Source organism: Rhyacophila brunnea, unplaced genomic scaffold (assembly GCF_057557595.1).
Source record: "Rhyacophila brunnea isolate RB1 unplaced genomic scaffold, BYU_Rbru_1.0 scaffold_18, whole genome shotgun sequence".
NCBI lineage: Eukaryota > Metazoa > Arthropoda > Insecta > Trichoptera > Rhyacophilidae > Rhyacophila > Rhyacophila brunnea.
Window position 1 is genome coordinate 34,693,184 of NW_028232837.1, and position 17,884 is coordinate 34,711,067.

The 17,884-nt window shown below is 33.0% G+C and overlaps 1 protein-coding gene across 1 annotated transcript in view; it reads right to left on the reverse strand.

Annotated features, from left to right (window-relative positions):
- Nucleotides 1-17,884, reverse strand: part of LOC147073466 (uncharacterized) — a 150,796-nt gene that overhangs the window by 103,909 nt on the left and 29,003 nt on the right. Inside the window, exons 11-15 of the mRNA XM_085945652.1 lie at nt 17,296-17,421; nt 16,108-16,323; nt 14,897-15,022; nt 9,204-9,419; nt 1,248-1,319 (exon numbers count right to left, since the gene is read on the reverse strand). Coding sequence (XP_085801778.1) covers nt 1,248-1,319; nt 9,204-9,419; nt 14,897-15,022; nt 16,108-16,323; nt 17,296-17,421 — 756 coding nt within the window. The remainder of the gene's footprint in view (nt 1-1,247; nt 1,320-9,203; nt 9,420-14,896; nt 15,023-16,107; nt 16,324-17,295; nt 17,422-17,884) is intronic.

The window sequence follows — 17,884 nt, forward strand, 5'->3', positions numbered from 1 at the left end:
TACACGATTGCTTGCTATTGTGTATAGTTCATCTTTTCTGTTAAAGTTGACGAGTAGTTTATATGTATAATTTCACTATAAGACAAAAAAACGTAATTGTTAAATTTAGATATAGACCCCGAAAGGGTTAAATTTAGATGTTTGCAAGATTACAGATCCCTCCAAACCAACTCATCCCGCACAACATTCGGTCATAATCAACGTATAACAAGGCTATATTATGTTTAGGTGTGAAGCACCATCAGTTGTTTACGCTCGGGATGTCTCAGGACCAGATGCCCAAGACTGTGACCTCAATACTCACGTACTCAAGTGTGCCATGACTAAGTTTTTTTCGATCATGTCCAATCCTAATAATATCATATTATTGGCTTCCACAAAGTGTGCATAGATTTTTGTTTTTACGAGAAATGGATGTCACTCACTTGCTCAACCTATTAGGTCCAAACTCTGACTCATACACAAATTGAAAAACAATATGTGTACTTGCCAAACCTAGGATTCAAACCTGAGACCCAAGACGTTATAGGCCGACGCTTAAGCCGCGCGGCCATCGTGGGTGGGTGTTGACTGAGTTAACTGAAATTTAATTATTTGATAAAAAGTGCTGATATGTAAAAGAAGCACCGAGAATTAACAATTCTAAAAATGATTCTAATTAATTTACATAGTTAAAATGTAAAAACCATACGGACATACAAACTATCTGAAAAGATCTTCAGGTTATCAATAAGACACCGCAATTTTTTAAAAAGCATTACAATAACTCTCTGAAGCGCTTTCTAAATTGAGTTATAATTGGTAATCGGCTTTTGTATAATAAAATTACTAACCTACGTCACGGATCACTCCAAGATTTTTTGTTGTAACTTACACTCACTAATAATTTAATTAACTATTTTTTTATTCAACGCGTATATATGTATGTTCAATAAAAAGAATGTTACATTCTCAAATCTTGTGAATTATTCGTTGAATAAAAAAAATAGTTACATAATACATTTAGTTTGTCTGTCTGGAGTTGAAGGCATAATAATATTATGACATAATCAATCAAATTATCTGAATACGTTTTTTATTTTATTTTTTTCAAATAAGGCCAGTATGTAAAAGTATGAGATTAATAATTTAAACAAATATATGAATGTTGCATGAAAAGCTGCGATAAACATTTTTTTTCGATAATATACTTATTTCTATGAATTTTTATATTACGCACATAAGACTTCCAAAAATACATTACTCACTTTAATAATATCAGCTAATTCATTATCAGATTTTTTTGTTCCACGAATTTGTCTGTTTATTATATGGGTTTTCTGAAAATAAATAAAGAAAATTTATGATGGTAGATCATGGTGATAATCTATTGGCAGATTTTTTGTTTTATCTTTTAATTGATTTTGCATGGTCGTAGATAAAGTCTCAGGACATTTTATAAACATTGAATTTATAATGATGCTAGTACAGAATTTAATCGTATATAGTCCAATGTGCTCCATATAATGCAGTAATGACCAGTCAATATTCGTTTGAATATTATTATATTTGAAAATTATGATGACTCCTGAACATAGTGGATGATAATATTATATTAATCACATACTTTTTCATGGAGAATTGTTGTTAGCTTAAGATAAAGCTCATAGTATACTAGAATTGGATGAAACTCACATTGAACAATTCAATAAGTATACATTTTTATTTGTTGAGTTGCCAGATGGAACTCGTGACCCACGACTGTAGTGACGACTTCTAATACCAAACGACAACCATGGACGCGGGTTGGTACACTAAATAATTGTTATTACCTCCGTAATTAATACTTAGTATTTTAATTTTACTATGACTGTTAAAAATTATATAACTTGACAATAATTTATTATGTGTGGGGAAAAGGTTTTTTTTACCTCAATGTTAAAATATTGATCGTCGTTATTTCGTAATCTTTGAGCTTCTCTTATATTTTATTCATTTCCACGATTGCGATTTCTGAATCACCCTTTATGTCAGTGTATCGTATCATGTCAATCCCATATTCTCCCTTTTCACCTTTCTCTCCTAAATCAATAAAACTAATGGATAAATTCATTTATTTAAATTACGAGTACCGTAATACTATATCACTTATATCTCTCATCTTCCCAATTTGTATATTATATATCTTGGAGACTTCGAAAAGTATACTTTACTATTACTAATTAATAAGACTAAGATGATAATAACGCCCCTTAACGTTAGAGGATTTTCGTAAAATGCACCCTGGTAAATAGAGATAGCTCAGAGTAGAGTAAAACATATCACCGCCAGGGTCCATTTTCTTTGACGCAGATATCGCAATCGGTTTATTAGAAAATTTCAAAAGAGGCCTCAAAATAGTTGAACCAGTCATACAATTACTATATTATACAAAAAAAAAAAAAAAAGATGCATACCTCTCACAAATCGAGTAAAATAATATGTTACCCAAAGCATAAAAAATCACGTGTGTTGAACACTTTACGCTATATTTTTACAAAAGTATGTTATTGAAAACACAAATGGGAAAACTATCTATAAGGGGTATTCAAAGTCTTCATACGGCTCTGATCCATTTGTATATGACTAATGTTGTTTTTGATATTTATATTTTTCATTAAAAATATTGTAAATATATGAATTATCTGAAAAAAATATTTTATCTAAATTGTATAAGTAAGCAGATATTCTAAAAAATCTGTCTCACGGTCACCGCTCGGCCATTAAGTTTCATCTTCAGTAAGTATTTGACTGTTATAATAATTTACTGAATATTACATATTATATACCTATTACTTTTTATAAATTTTCACCAAAAAGACAACATGCACTAAAATAGATATTTTACAAAAAAAAATCCGAACCGAGAATCGAATTTGCGCTAAAAAACGTAGCGGTTAAGCTGGCTGCACTTTCTATCCGCTAAGCAAGACAAAGCTTATATGGTGTCCATAACATAACGTAAGCGAAGAGGGAATATAAATATGCTTTAAACTCTAAATTGTCAAATATTGCTATGTTTTAACTCCCCATGTGTTAACTTTTAGAGCGAAATATTCAGTTTTGACGGCTAACTTATTGTAACAATTATAATATCTCAATACAAAACTATGCTAAATTACCATCGAGAGCCGCCTTGTGTATTGAATAGACCTACAGGTATATCTTTAAGTCCCCCGTTTACCGTTGTTATAGGTATAGTTTGAATGTATATTGAATCAATGGTTATTGATCAACGCTATTGAATACGTACACCTATATTATATACAATAATATGCCTCATTTGGAGCATTATCGTGAATTATTGAGGTAAACACTTGGTTTTTACGCATTTAAAGTTCTATTTTTACTATTTTGCTACATATATTTTTTGTTTCAAATTTGAAAAAAAATAAGGTTTACACAGTGAGTGTATTATTTAAGACACATTTACATAAGGTGAGTCGGGGTAAGTGTAACTTTGGGGTAAGTGTAGCTATTAAGATATCTCAATATCTACTACAAATTGGATGATGCCATCTATGGAAAGGTGATAGCAAAGTCACGGATTTATAAAAATAATCAGAAATGGTGTCGATACCATGTTTTTTGAGGTGACTACATGGATTATTCTCCAGACGACATTTTGAAGTCGACGACTGAGATGGTAGCTGTTACTAAACTATTTTTTTAAACACGGAAATCTGCACATTGTGGTTGTAAAAATTGGTGAGTATATGTGTTTTAATACGCTGCTTCACGTGGTGTTATCGTTTTACTGAATTATAAGCATTTGAAACCTTTAATCAAGTAGACACACTTCCCCCACGAAAGTAAACACGTGGGGTAAGTGTGCCTTTGTATTGTGTCACACTTTCCTCGTATATTTTCTATGAATTTGCAAAGTCAATATTTTAACTAGTGATGGGACATGACGCATTATTTATATCGATCGAAGTATCGAAGATCGAAAATGTTCGTAATTGAAAAAGAATGTTTATATGTAAGAATTTGTATACCAGTATAACCTAGATAATTCTAAATCCAAGAGACTCTGAAAATTTGATTTCGAATTCACGAAAATCGCTATAAATCGAATTTTCTGAACAAGAAAAAAAAATCGTCAATTTGTATGAGGACTGTTCGACTCAAAAATGTTCTTCTAAGCCTATAATTCTGGATTGCAAAGTTGTTCAATTACCAAATAAAGAAGTTACCGAAAGTTTAATAGTAATGCCACTGTTACAAAAGTTTCCTACAGAAAATATAGAAAAAACTTTGTTTGAAACACTTTTGCTGAATTATATCAGTAGTAAGGCGCCTATAAAGAATAAGAGAAAAATGGTTGCCCCAGGAGCAGAAGTGATTACATGTTATGATGTTATAGAGAGAATGAAAAATAATGTCCCAATAGAAAAGAAAATAAAGCCATTGCAAGACAAAACTAACATGCAGAAGAAGGTATTGAAACCGATAAAAGTACACCAAAACAAAAAAAAAACACGAATCCATGTCATCGGAAGAAGATTTGGCATGGACATCAAGTGACGAAAGCGAAGATAATATGCAAGACTATATCAATGTTTGATCAGTTTGATGACACTGCAGTTGCATCTAATTCAGAAATGTTAGAGATTGGAAAATGGATTGTAGGTAGTACAATTTGCTACAAAAAAAAACTGTGAAACATTTTGTCGGAGTTATAATAAAACTTGAGCAAGATAACAGAATTCTGACAAAGTTTGCTCGAAAACTTTAAAAAAGAAAACCTAACTATGTTTTCATTTCCAAGAGTAGAAGACATTTACGAAGTGAAAGAAGAGGATTTCATCTGCATATTGCCTCAACCATCAACTGGACGAAGAGACGAAATAATTTTCAAAACAAAAATCTCTGGTTACAATATTCAGTAGGTACCTAGTCATGCAATTTCAAATATTGCAATTCGAAATAATTAAGTTAGAATAAATAGTTTTGTAAGTCAGCACTTAACTTGAATTGTAAGTACAGTAAAAACGATAGAATGATTCGAGAATGAGACCCAAAACGTTACTAGAGATTTAATGTTTTTGTGTATTAATTATTATTTTTTCTTTTATATCTTACTCTCTATTTGTATCCACATTTTATTTTTGCTGATTGTTAAATAATTTTGTAATAATACGAAAATAATCATGTTAGGTATATTAAATTTCATCAACTGTTAGTTAATGCTCACTGTTTTGAGATAAAAAATAATGTTTTACCCTATTAATTCTTGGTGAAGCTATTATAACATTTCAAATTTAACTCATTATTTCGTACACTTATTCTCTCGCCGCACACAATTGACAAACCTCTTTATTGTTTTGATTTTACTGTAAGTGCTTACGTCTTTGTCATGTAATTACTGACTATTTTTAGGGTTACTCTGCATTCCTGTATTGTATACTTTGTATTTGTGCTCTTTCGAGACGAATAAAATTATATGTTAATCTTCAAAAGCCTTTGATTGATTTACCTACCACTCCTGTTGCTGAGATAACCACATTAAATAATTAAGTAACTACCTAATAAAAAACGTCATTTTTGTTTTAGGGACATCACTAGCTCTACATACATTAGTATGACACACTTACCCCAAAAAAATGATAGAGATCATTTTTGTTGAAAATCTATACAAAAGTTTTAATTTAAGAATCAATATCCATTAAATGATAATATATTACCTTTATATGCATGTGATACGTTATGGTTTTGAAGAACTTTTGGAATAATGGTGAATTTAGTTACACTTACCCCAATATTGGGGTAAGTGTTACAAACTGACTAGTAATTAAAAAATATTAAAATGTCATATTATAGTAAGATATACAGTGGGTTCCTTCTGTACATATTAATTTTAATGATATTGTAAATCATATGGTAAAGTTTTCAACTCTTTAAAACATACCTATTCATCATGAACCAGGTTGAAATTCATCTCATCAAATTCTATGTCACACTTACCCCGACTCACCTTACGTGAAATAATAATATTACCGTAAATTTGACTATATTTAGGGTTTTTATATTCTAGGTCATTTTGTTTTTTTTGGAAAGCCTGAACAAAAACTAACCATAAGTGCGAGTGAGTAAGCATTCGGCACAGTTATATCTCCGCTCTATGCGTTAGAGTAAGATAGAATTTCTTCGGTTGAATTTAAAAAATTTGTAAACGTCGCCGGAAAAAACATTTGGCTGATTACATGCATATAAAAACTGCGAGCACGTGTTGCTGAAATTTATTATTTTTGGGTTAAATATAAGGTTATTGGTAATTATTTTAAGTTATTTTATTAGAACATAATTATTATGGTCACCTATGTTGTGTTTAATTTTTTTAGTCGTACTGAGAAACAACACGATGGTATAACGTTTCATAATTAAGTTTATAATTTTTGTTGTTCTACTGCGCGTTATACGCTAGATGCACGGCTTCATTTTGCCTAAGAATTAGCTTTCTCTATATATCATTACTTAGTTTTTTTTTTTCAAATATTGCATATTATAGGCTTAGAATGACAACAAATATAACTAATTTAACCATATTTTTTAAAATTATTTGTTTGTTTTAATTTACCAGCAAAATATTAGTACCAGATCAGGCATTATCTTCACTGCCGATTCAAATCCAAGTAATTAAACAGCTTAATAATTTATTAAGTATTGAGTTTTTACACTCTTTGTCGACGAAAAGTTAGTAATATATTTTTGCTATTATACTGGTCAGTGATTTCAAAGTATGTGCTCTTTGATATGCGTTGTGACTACTTACCTATGTATATGAAAAAAAAGCGACAGTATACTTTAGCTACATTTTTATAACTAGATTACCTGAGAAAAGAACATAATATAACAAAAAAAATAAAAATTTGTCAAAAAATTATACATCTGGGGTCCAATTGTAGTCATATTATAGGTTTCAATATATACCTTTAAAATATGTTTTGCTCAGATATAAAAAGATAGAATAAGACTATTTTCTTCTTGACAAATAGGAATTGCAATCTCTGGATCTCCAATTCTAATAAGTTGCGGGAAACAAGCATTACATGAAGACATGCGTACTACTCGGTTTAGAAACACGCTTTCTTTTCAGTAGGATCTCTTATCAATAGTGATTTTGCATGGCATTTATACACCATTATGCTTTATGTTACGTTATTTTTGTATTCCATGTCCAAAAAATGCACATTTTTTTTCTTTATTGTGTATGTTTCGTATTTTTGTGAATATGGTACAAATTATGTATATAGAACAAACTAAGGTAATATTTTTTCCTATTTTCGGGTTACAACGGGCGTACTATTTTTTCATTGTTACTGTGTTTTCGTCAATAACAAAAAATACATTATAGGTAATTATATTTATCATTTATTTATTACGATAAGAAAAGTTGTTACAATAAGAATATTGAAAAAAATCTTAAGCTAGGTAAGTAAAGATTCAAAAAATACATAAATATAAATTTATAATAATAATACAATATCATCAAAAAAAAAATAAGAAATATAAAGGCAAATAAAACAATTGAATGAATTATACAATGGTTTCCAGAAAAAAACCTTATTAATTATTTTTAAGATGCAAATAGTGCTTTGAAAAAATTCTTATCATTTTGTGACATAACTTCATCATGGATTTTTCATCTCAACGATTTTCGCGTTTGCTGATGGAACATATTTTCAGAAGAGATTATTTTTCCTATTGTAAATGCTTTAATTTTCTGAATTATAAATATTGGTAAAAGCAAAAGAGGCCGCAATGGCTTGGTAGTCAAAAATATCAGCCCTTGTCATCTGTAGGGGTATGGAAGGGTATGGGACAAGCCAATGCAAGTCATATCATAGCGTTTTGAATTATTATAATTGGCTTGCTCTACATCCGGATATGGAACCAATGCAATGTTTGGAACACTTACAACTAGTTTATTTCAATTTTATGTCTTTTTTCACTGGTTATGTGATATATCAATGATCGTTATACGTAAAAAAGTAAGAGTGGTCTGAATCACAAACCAATACTAAAAAAACGTTATGTTAGACTGTTAGAGGCATAATGGAATTAAATTGTTGTGGCAAAACGGTGCATAGTTGACATTACAATATGATCCAGCTGGACATGATAGAGACATGTGAACACTGCAATGTGAATATTCTGTTTTGGATATGCACTTGACTTCGTCTCGGCTACACTGGTTACAACGTAGTGGTCCATTTTCCTTAAAAATATAAATAAGTAACAATGGTTATGCATTGTATTCTATAATTTAAAAAAATCATTCTGTGTTCAATTTCATCTAAAATAAAAGTAGACAACTTTTTTCAGATTACCGGATCGATTTTTTTGATTTTATTATTACAAACTCACTCATTTAAGTAAGTACCTAATAATAATTATTGATATGAGTATTCCAACTATAAAAACGTTATTATAACTCCTTAGCTCAGCATCAGGCTTGATAATAGGTCTATTATTTGAGTCTCACAACAGTTGAAGTACGTTCTTGTGGTGGAGAGCGCTCAAAAGAAATGGTTACCCCTTTACTTGGGGTTACATTGATACTATTTGTGGGTTAATCTGACTGACTTAGCTATATCTATTTAAATACCTACCGTATTCTAAATGTTAAAACAATTTTTTTTCGATTCATGGGTTGTATAAACGAGAACTATGCCGTTCTTGTTAGTGTTGATATGTGTGTCCCTGATGACTATCTTAGAAATCGGGAGCAGCAATTAATTGTTATTTATCTGTCAATACTACTTAGCTACTCGTACCTACGTTAGGGTCCTATAAATTTTATATTTAAATAAGTGGGGTTAGGCGTTAAGTAGCCGTTTGTGAGGCACACAACACATTACGAGTAGCTTACATAGTGGCAAAATTGAAACTGAAATTCTAATTATCTCACAAATATGTATTGTGGATAGAAATTAAGTAAATATTGTGTTGGATGTAGTATACTCATATTAGTTCTCTATCTATTGAATTTCTTATGTGATATAGCCCGAGTGTAGTGAAAAAAAAGTACCTCAAAAAGTGTGACATTTGAGTATTTTCCCACGCCATATGAACTCTTATACGTCAGGATTAAATGAAGCTACTTCTATATTATTATACTCTTCACGGTTAATAAAAGTATATACTCGTATATTTAATAGTATTAAATGTCTCTAACTAACATGAGGTACAAGGACTCCTTGATAACCAATTGAGCCTTGCAGTCTTGGCGTGCTTTGGGGTCCAATCAGTCCTTGAGGCTCCTGTATTCCCATCGGATCAGATTTCCCTTGAGGCCCTTGTGGTCCAGGAGTTCCTCGATCTCCCTTAATTCCTGGAATGCCTTTAATACCGGCAACTCCTGTTTGCACCGGAACACCCGGAGATCCTTGCTGACCCTATTTATTGAATGTATTTTTTATGATTGTCACAACGCATTTGAACAAAAAAATCTTGATTGCAATTAACTGTATATCTAGCAATAACACTACGTTTAATGGTATTTAATTTGTGATTCTAGGATTTTTTCAAAAAAGGATTTATACCCACCACCAGCCTATGCCGGACGAAAACGGGAGAGATTATAGGTGATGAAGAAGGAATTAAACGAAGATGGATAGAATTCTTCAAGGAACTCCTGAACCCTAACTTACAGGATGAAAATACTCCACCGGATCCGCGACTACAGCACCAGTTCAACGAACCATGCATCTCTCCACCCACGCTTAGTGAAACCGAAAGAGCTATTATGACACTAAAGAATCATAAAGCACCAGGAGTCAATAACATCCCTGCAGAACTTCTAAAGTATGGTGGATACCGATTAATAGCAGCAGTGCATGAGTTAATGCTTAAAATCTGGGAGTCCGAAAGCATTCCAGCGGATTGGCGGATCAGTGCTATCTGTCCAATATATAAAAAAGGAGACAGACTGCGATGTGAAAATTTTAGAGGGATATCACTCCTGAGCACAAGTTATAAGGTATTCACAATGATCCTGAAGACAAAACTGGAAGGTTACGCGGAAAACATAGTGAGTGAATACCAAGCTGGCTTCAGGGCAGGAAGGTCTAGAACGGACCAGCTCTTCACAGTTCGCCAAATACTGGAATAATGCTGGGAATTCGATGTGGACATTTATCAGCTCTTTATTGATTTTAAGCAGGCATATGACAGCATCGACCGGGAAAAACTATTCATTGTCCTTCTGGACTTTGAAATCCCACCAAAACGAGTCAGGCTTGTTAGAATCACACTGCAGAATACACTCTCCCAGGTGAAGGTGAATGGCCAACGGACGGAGGGCTTTGAAATATCTCGGGGTCTTAAGCAAGGAGACGGATTGGCTCCCATGCTGTTCAACTTAGCCCTCGAATCCGCTATCAGAAAGTCTCAAGTGAACAGGAGCGGCACTATATTAAACAAACCGAGCCAATTGGTTGGCTACGCAGACAACCTCAGCATGATGGGTAGATCCATACAGATTGTGAAGAAAGAATTTGACCACCTCCAAAGGGCCGCACTAGAGATTGGCTTAAGAGTAAATGAAATCAAAACTAAAGTCATGGTATATAGCCGACAAAATCAGAGTAGGCTGGGCCAAAGTTCCAGTTTTGGAAACCATCAATTTGAGGTTGTCAACCGGTTCACATACCTGGGTTCCAATATTACAAAAGAGAACAAGAAACTGGAAGAAATAAAAGCCCGAATAACCGCTGCAAATAAATCGTACTTCTCATTGCTGCCCATATTCAAATCCAGAAATGTCCACAGAAAAACTAAGACGCGGCTCTATAAAACCGTCATACGCACAGTCGTTGCATACGGGTGCGAGTCATGGACGCTAAATGTGAAAGCAGCTGAAATGGTGGATTGCTTTGAGAGAAAGATCCTTAGGCGGATATACGGATCCATGCATGATGGTGGGGAGTGGAGAATTAGGTACAACACGGAACTATACCGCTTATACCAAGACTCAAAACTCTACAACTTCATAAAACTCCAGAGGCTAAACTGGGCAGGCCATGTCCAGCGCATGCCTGAGTCACGGATACCGAAGAAGATCCTCGAAGGAAACCCAGGGGGGAAAAGGCCAGTGGGAAAGCCACGCACACAATGGGGTGATAATGTTACAAAAGATGCCAACCAGATACTAAAAATCAGGAACTGGAAAAGACGTGCGGAGGACCGTTCCGGCTGGAGGACAGCGGTGGAGGAGGCCAGGGCTCGACTTGAGCTGTAGCGCCATCGAAGAAGAAGATGGAAGTATAAATCATCGTGTCAAGAGTGCAAAATTCCGGAATATGGTTTGGTTTCCTATGACAACAGTCTGACAACTTGTTTCCATCTAAAGTGATCGCTTTTTAGTTCGGAATATTCTGCAAGCATATTATGGTGGGCGAATGGTGCGAACAGCGATAGCGGTGGTCCGGGCGGCGGCTTGAGTGCAAATGACTGAAAGAGCTATATTTAGTTAAAAAAATTCTCTTTTTGACCAAAAAAAAAAAAATCAATATTAAAACAACACCCCTTGCAATAGAGAGAATCTAAAAAACCTCACTCGAGTCTCCTCAAGACCCGAACGGGCCTCTTCAAGACCCAGAAGTAAACGGGCCTCCTCAAGACCCGGAGTAAAATCACACACGTAAATTCAGAGAAACCTTTAAACAGCGACCTCGTAACAGAGACGAAGGGGATAATACTTAACGTATGTGAGCCCCAAAACTACGGATTTATTATAGTTAAAAAAATGTTTTTTTTTGAAATAAACACAAAAAAAAATAAGTTAAAAGGTATCAATTTTCAGTTTTTTGAGACGGTTTTTGTTTGCCCCTGAAAATTTTAATTAAATGACTTCTGCGGTGTTGTTTCTTAAGCGACGATAATATATAGGTTGATCCAAAAATAACGAACATGTTTCCTGCATAATCTTTAAGTTGGACGAATTTGTCTGAATTAAGGGTTTTGTAAAATTTGGAGATTTCTTCACAACGATGCAATTCTCTTAAATCAGTGTCACACTGCAAATCAATAATCTCAAGTTGTAGCTCTGTCGGTGCACTATCAATATCTATTGAAAATGGATCGCGTACTATTGCTAAACTTGTCTCAATTTTTCGGAAGTCACCAAATCTTTGTGAAAAATCGTAACATATTCTTCAAATTTATATTCTGGTATATTCAGCAACTTCAAAGTTGGAAAGTGGTCCACGTTGTTATTCGATATTTGTCGAAGGAATAACTTGAGTCTTAATTGAAATCCATTCAAACTTTTTGCCATATCATGGGCATATTTTTTCCCCTTGCAACGCGGAGTTAAAATTATTTAAATGTGTCACGATGTTCAACGCAGAAAATAGTGGTTACATAGTGTGAGACGAGACGCAAGGAACACGTACTGAGATAATACATTTACGAAACAACAAATTCTTCAAATTTTAATCGATTGTCAATATTTTTTAAAAAATTATAAAAAAGTATTATTAAAAAAATATATATATATAAAAAGCGGGCCGCAAAAAAATACTCGGCGGGCCACACTCGGTCCGCGGGCCGCAGTTTGCAACCCCCTGAGTTAGAGTAACAGTCCCGTAAACTGAGCGCGGCGAAAATCTAGGAATGTGTGCGAGTGATGGGTCTGGTTGAAAATAATCTAAGAGCCATTTTAATGAAATTGTAATAAGACCAATGCTTGTCCTAATGTAATAAAACCAATGCTTGCCCAATTGTAATAAAACATAATTTTGAGCGGAATTATAAAATAAAAATCTGTGTTATTTCATTCAATAGGTACTTTTCGTTAATTAAAGCCATACAATGGCTCTCTCTCCATACACCAACGAGCCAGATCCGAGGACTTCTTACACGTGAGTTCCTCCTAAGTTTAAGTACATATTATTACTTTTCCAATAGATCACATATACCATATAATTAATAATATTATAAATTAACTGTTTTGTCGGCACACTCTGTCCACTGTAGAGAACTGCAAATAAAGTTTTATTCATACAAAAACAAATATATATAAACGATACTACAGATTGTTGCTGAAAAGCAACACCGTGCAATTAAGTGTTAAAGTACGTTGTGTATTATATGACCGTTGTCTAAATTATAACATTAAGATCAAAATTACGATGCCAACTTTTGAAAAAAATAACTAATGTGGCTATCTGACATACAATCGAGTTATAATTCTAGGCACTCGACGAAGAGTTATCAATTAAAGCCATATTAATTTATTTAGAGTCAAATTTTTCATATACAATATACTGATCTGATACAAGCTGATCATACACACGTATTTTAAGGAATTTTGTATTTTTAACAATTTAAATTATTGAATATACATAATTTTGAAAACACTTCTTCATAACCTTTTTGAAAAAAGTAAGTCAATCCGCAATTTTTCTCTTGGTTCCCTTAACCAGGCCCCAGGAACTTACAAGAGCAATAATTATAATTCCTATGAAATATAACCTTTATTTATTTGTGAATCATATGTACTTATGAAAATTTCAGTAGGTCTAAGAAAACTACTAAAAAACTAGGTGGGAACGATTTTCCCATTGCCTGGTAAGAGATAGGTTTAACAAGTAGATTGTGGGATGTATATTACCACAGCCTGACATTTTTCAAAATAAAACAAGCAATTTTTTTCGTACATTTATTACAATCAATCAAAACCGAGAAAATGGAAAAAATATTAATTATTATTTCTTCCATGCACGGAATTACACACAAGGGCACTTTGCAGATTTTGCATTGATATTTGGACCTGTCTTGTACTACAAAACCTGTATCGTCTGAACGTTCCTTCTTTTGCTTTAGGTTAGGTTAGGTTATGTTCCTTGCTTATATAATGTTTTCAATTTCCATTTGGCTTACATAGGGATTTTTTAGTTTCATGGTAATAAAAATATTAAACGACAACGGGCAAAGGTGGTATAATCCCCACATAAGTCCATGCATTATATTTCACAAAATATAAATTATTTTACATAATTGTATTACAAATATAGGAGAATAACTCATAATCTACCAAATATAAAAAAATATTGCGACTGATATTGTGTTTTTTCGACATAATGATATTATTTAACTGCTTTGCTCTAAAAACGCACGTACAAGTCGAGACATGTAAAACAACTAACCGTCAAACTCGCAGACGCATTCCGATTCACACTTCATTATGTTTGAGTCATAGGCAATATATTCGTTGTTGAATTTTGACTGATAGTGGGTAAAATAAAACCATTGCCCGATAAAGCACAGCCAATTTGTATGTGGGAAGCATATTACCACTACCTGGTTAAGGGTTTTAATGTATTTTCTCAGAAGTGTTGTAAGAGGCAGACGCATAGTGCCAACCAAAAAGTCCAATAGATCAGCACCGCGATTTCCTAACTCTCGTCTCGTGTGGCACCAGACGAGATGACGTAATTGTGTCGTCACGCTCGAGGCATGCCGACCGCGCACAGAATAACCATAGAAAATATTATTATCATACACCTATATGTGTATGGTGACAATGAATAGCGCCGCTGTCTGACCACTCGCTATTTTCTCGAATGCTATTATCACTCCGGTAGTACGTCATAATGATGTCATATGACGTCATCTCGACCGGGAAGCTTGCACTCGCAAGTTCTAACATAGAGCCCCAGGCGTCCAACATAACGCCTTGCGTGTTTCAAATGCGTTTGGTATTGCCAGGTGTTAGGAACGCATTTATAATAGTTGACGTTATAAATATCGTTATGTTTTCAAAATTATGTATGTTCAATATAAAGAATGTTATATTCTTAAATCTTGTGAATTATTCGTTGAGTAAAAAAATAGGTAATTAAAAATTTGAATTATCATTATTATTTGCCTTTTCACCAGCCCAACCTATTGCTCCTTGATCCCCTTTAATTCCTGTTAGCCCAGGAATTCCGGGAATTCCTTGATCACCCTTTAATCCAGAATATCCTGTTGCACCAGCATTTCCTTTCTCTCCCTTGAATGAGTGAAAAAATAACAATTTTCATTTTCTGTGAAAACAAAAATAAAATGACGTAAAATAAAAAAAACATACCTACTGTATTAACCCACCATATTAACATAATAATATGTAATGCTCAATTTGTATAGGTTTATTGTCTGCAATTTTTAAACTATTGATCATCTGATTCAGAAACGTAACGTCTTTATAAATAAAGAATTAAATTTGGTAGAATAATTTTATTATTTATTATTTCAAACTCACTCATTTAAGTAAGTACCTACCTAATAATAATTATTGGTATGAGTATTCCAACTATTAAATCTTTATTATAGCTACTATGCTCAGCATCAAGCTTGATTGTATTGTTTGGGTCTCACAACAGTTGAAGTACGGTCTTATGGTGGAAAGCGCTCAAAATAAGTGGTTACGACTCCTTTACTTGAGGTCGCGTGGATACTATCCTATATTTTATCCGATTGACTTACTCTTAGCTATATATTTTTAAATACCGTCTGCTAACCGTTAAAACAAATTTATTTTTGCCGATTTATTAGTGGTATAAATGAGAACTGTGTCGTTCTTCTTAGTGTTGATCTGTGTGTCCCTGATGACTATCTTAGAAATCTGGAGAATCAATCGTTATAAATTTCTCTGTCAATAATAGTTAGCAACGTTAGCGTCTTATAAAGCTTAATAAAATGAGGTAATGCGTTAGGTAGCCGATTGTGGGTCACACAACACATTACGAGTCGCTTACTTAGTGGGTAAATTGAATCCGGAAGTTGAAGTATCACAGAAATATGTATTGTAGATAGAAATTAAGTAAATATTGGATTGAATGTAGTTTATTCGTACAAATCATATTATATCTATTGCATTTATTAAGTGTTATAGCCCGAATGTAGTAAAAGAAAAGTAGGTACTCGTAGCTAAAAAGAAGTGAGACATTTGAGTAATTTCCCACGTCTTACCAAAATGACCTTTTAAACGTCACGATTAAACATAGCTATTTCAATATTATAGTACTCTTTACAGATAATAAAATTATATACTATTTTGTTTAACAAATTAATAATATTAAATGTCGTCAAACTAACTTGAGGTCCGGGTACTCCTCGAGGACCAATTGAGCCTTGCGGCCCTGGTGCGCCTTGGGGTCCAAGCGATCCTTGAAGCCCCTGTAGCCCCATCGGACCAGAGTTTCCTGGAGGCCCTTGTGGTCCAGGAGGTCCTTGACCTCCCTTAATTCCTGGAAGGCCATTAATACCGGCAACTCCTGGCTGCCCCGGAACACCCGGAGATCCTTGGTGACCCTATTTATTTAATGTATTTTTTATGATTGTCACAACGTATGTAAATATAAATAATGATCGTCATCATGAGTGTGACATTTTGGAATATGATTGGCTTCCTACGACAATTTTTGTCTGAGAACTTGTTTCCATCAATAGTAATCATATGTCATTAGCGACTTCATCGAGCCCACGATTCTTTGGATTATCACTTCTAAATTTGGAATGGCGGGCATAATTTTTTCTCGTTAAACTCGTTAAAAATCGTACGATGCATATGACATAGTCAGTGTGGTACACTTATTTTAGTTGATTAACTCTAAATATATGATAGCTACACTTTAATATACGTACATAATATTATTTAATATTATTAAAACTTTTCCAATCGATCACATTTAAAGTTTATTATTATTATAAATTAACTATTTTGTCAGCACAATCTGTCCACTATAGAGAAGTGCAAATAAAGTTTTATTCATACAAAAAAATATATATTCAATACTACAGATTGTTGCTGAAAAGCAACACCGTGCAATTAAGTGTTAAACTGCGTTATTTATTTATATGACTGTAGTCCAAATCATAATATTAAAATCAAAATTACGATGACAACTTAAAAAAAAACCGATGTATCTTATACAATCGAGATATAATGCTGGGCACTCGACGGAGAGTTGTCAATTAAAGCCATACTAATTTATTTAGAGTCAAATTTTTCATATGCAATATTCTGATCACACACGCGAATTTTGTATTTTTTAACAATTTAAATTATTGAACATACATAAATTTGAAAACACTTCTTCAAAACCTTTTTGAAAAAAGTAAGACACTCCGCAATTTTTTGCTTGGTTATATTTTCTCAGACATAACATGTATTCAAAATTATGTGTGTTCAATATATAGAATGTAACATTCTTAAATCTTGTGAATTATTCGTTGAATAAAAAAAATAGTAAATTCAAAAATTAAATTATCATTATTACTTGCCTTTTCACCAGTCCAGCCTATTGCACCTTGATCCCCTTTAATTCCTGTTAGTCCAGGAATTCCAGGAATTCCTTGATCACCCTTTAATCCAAAAGATCCTTTTACACCCGCATTTCCTTTCTCTCCCTTGAATGAGTGAAAAAATAACTATTGTCATTTTCTGAGAAAACAAAAATAAAATGACGTAAAATAAAAAAACATACCTACTGTATTAACCCACCATATCAGTGGCGAAGGGTGGAGGTAGGCTGTTAAGATCCGCCATAAATAGTGCACATTAAACTTTTTCAGACATACATATTTGTTTTCATTGAAATCAGACTACAATTTACAGGAAGTGTTGGTTAGTTTTCTAAAATTCAATTAAACCCTGAAAAACCAAACCATAATAGATAATAGTCAAAAAATACATGTATATCTATAAAATATCTAAAATTATGCAATTAAATCATACATAACTTTGAATATTTTATAGATAGAATAATATTTTTTATTTATTATAGTTTGGTTTAGTCAGGGCTTAATGAAATAAAAAAATGAACCAAAAATATGTGTAATATGTATTTTTAATCCAACGAAAACAAATAAC